General features: G+C 57.5%; 2 protein-coding genes across 2 annotated transcripts in view; one reads left to right on the top strand and one right to left on the bottom strand.

Annotated features, from left to right (window-relative positions):
• LOC113213152 (monocarboxylate transporter 2-like) overlaps nucleotides 1-2066 on the bottom strand; it is a 16256-nt gene extending 14190 nt beyond the window's left edge. The window contains exons 1-4 of the mRNA XM_052268130.1: nucleotides 1796-2066; nucleotides 1259-1402; nucleotides 906-1149; nucleotides 29-269 (exon numbers count right to left, since the gene is read on the bottom strand). Coding sequence (XP_052124090.1) covers nucleotides 29-269; nucleotides 906-1149; nucleotides 1259-1402; nucleotides 1796-1922 — 756 coding nt within the window. The 5' untranslated portion in view covers nucleotides 1923-2066. The remainder of the gene's footprint in view (nucleotides 1-28; nucleotides 270-905; nucleotides 1150-1258; nucleotides 1403-1795) is intronic.
• The window catches only part of LOC113213154 (B-cell lymphoma 3 protein-like), a 16009-nt gene that overhangs the window by 913 nt on the left and 12950 nt on the right, over nucleotides 1-2146 (top strand). The gene's annotated exons all lie outside the window — the stretch shown is intronic.

The raw sequence follows: 2146 nt of genomic DNA, 5'->3' as shown, positions 1-2146 counted from the left end.
CACTACAAACTAACTGCAGCACACCCACCAGCCCCGTGCCGACGGCCAGGTTCATGAAGCGGAGGTTGAGGAACAGGTCCAGGTCCATGGCGAGCGCCACGCGCTTCATGGCGGCCAGGACGCCGCCGTGGCGGTCGCCGGCGCCCTCCAGGACGGCGACGGCGGGGGCCGGCTTGGCGTCCTTGGGCGGGGGCGCCGCCACGGGCTCGTGCAAAGGCTTGTCCTTCTTGGGTTTGAGCGGCTGAGACTCGGAGGCCTCGACCGGGTCACTGTGCAAAGGAAGCGGAGAGTTAGAGACCACACACGACACCACGAGGCATCTGTTGCTTGCAGGGCGCCTGCAGTTGTACAGCCGGGGGTCCTGCGAGACACCTTTCACATCTCACGTGCCGCGCCCGCTTAGCGAAGAATGGTTGGCTTAGGGAGTACACCAAAAAATATGGAGCATTCACATGCCTCGTGAGAACAAAAAAAAAGGGGGGGGATTTGTCACATGGTGATTTTTTTTTTTTGTGTGCCTCAACCATTTCTTATGGTGCTTCCCGAGCAAACCATACCGTTTTTGCCATGGCTATTATTTTTGCGGTGTTTGCGTGTGTGCAATAAACAGCTCGATCCGCATGATCAACACAACACAACAAAATCGTCGCCGTACTGATCGCCGTCGCCTGCCATCGCCCGTTTTATCGATAAGCCGCACATAATCCTGGCGAAAAAGACCAGGACGTGCCCGACGCCACGGCACCAGGAGTGCGCCGAGGGGTCCTCTACACAAGCGTACACCAATTTGTCTATTTTTATTTGATTTCTCCCGATTTTTTCCTGATTTCTTCTGTTTTTTTCCTGACTTTCTGATTTATTCTTTTGAGTGTATAGGACCCATCAGAGGGCGCGCTCGCGCTCACCGTATGAGCCTGGGCTTGCGGAAGAGCAGGCAGCCCGGGATGGAGTGCAGGGCGAGGGCGCCGATGATGAGGACGCAGCCGTGGAAGCCGTACTCCTCCAGCAGGACGCGGACCAGGTGCGGCAGCGCGATCTGGCCCAGCCCCGTGCCGGCCAGGGAGATGCCCACGGCCTGCGACCGGCGCGTCGAGAACCAGGCCGAGATGTTGAGGAAGGTCGCCGGCACCAGCAGCCCGACGCCCAGGCCTGCCGGAAGTAAAAAGGGGAAGCCCCAGTTTCCAGATCAGTAAAAATGTCATAATATCGCCGGCGAGGCGTCGTAGTAGAATGTGTCTGCGGGGCGTGTGCTGCGTACCGACCAGGAAGCCCCAGGTGAGGAAGATGTGCCAGGGGTCCGTGGCGAAGTAGGACAGCGACATCCCGCAGCTGGTCAGGAGGCCGCCCATCAGCGACACCGCCCTGGCGCCCAGCCGCTTCACCAGCGGCCCGACCAGCAGACCTGCGAAGAACCAGCAACGTCAGGAAAATTGCAAAGGAAGTGGGGTGATTAAAAAATAACAACGTTAGGGGTCGTCCCATTACCACGTTTCTTAGGGGGTATAAGTATTATGTTCCAAAAGGATCAGGACCGTCATTGAAGCTCGTAGGATTGTACCCCAGGGTACAAATTTTATCTGGTCTCTATGGACTCCAAAGATGTCGCTGATCCTTTTGGGACCCCATAATATTTGACCCCCCCCCCCTCTAAAAGTCGCGTCGTATTGGAACGACCCCTTTGGAGTGTAAATAGAACTGCTTGGGACGGCGTGATGACGCCATGGCGCCTGCCGACAGCCGGTTAGGCCCCCCTGCCGTACGCCGGAGCGCACCGGACCGGACCCCACCACCTCACCGGAGAAGTTCTGCACCGAGGTCATCGTGCTGCTGATGACGGCCACGCCCGTGGTCTCCAGCCCCCAGGCCTCCAGCTGGCCGCCGAACAGCAGGCCGAACACCGAGAACAGGGCCATATTGGTCATCTAGAGAGAGAGAGAGAAGAGGAACCAATATAGCACGTGCGGGTGAGGGTTGGCGTGGATGACCACCAAACGGCCACTAACCGTTTTCGATCTGCGTGATAACGTGCGACAGGTGACAGATGTCCGTCGTACGGTATTTCTATCATGGTTTTTACTCGTTCTTTACCTCCATTCTCACTTCCCTCTCGGAGGTGGAAGAACGAGTATTGTGCTTGGTCTGGTGT

This window comes from Frankliniella occidentalis, unplaced genomic scaffold, assembly GCF_000697945.3.
Source record: "Frankliniella occidentalis isolate FOCC.00 unplaced genomic scaffold, Focc_3.1 Scaffold64, whole genome shotgun sequence".
Classification (NCBI taxonomy): Eukaryota; Metazoa; Arthropoda; class Insecta; order Thysanoptera; family Thripidae; genus Frankliniella; species Frankliniella occidentalis.
The sequence above is the reverse complement of the archived record's forward strand: the minus strand, read 5'-3'. Positions and strand labels throughout refer to the sequence as shown.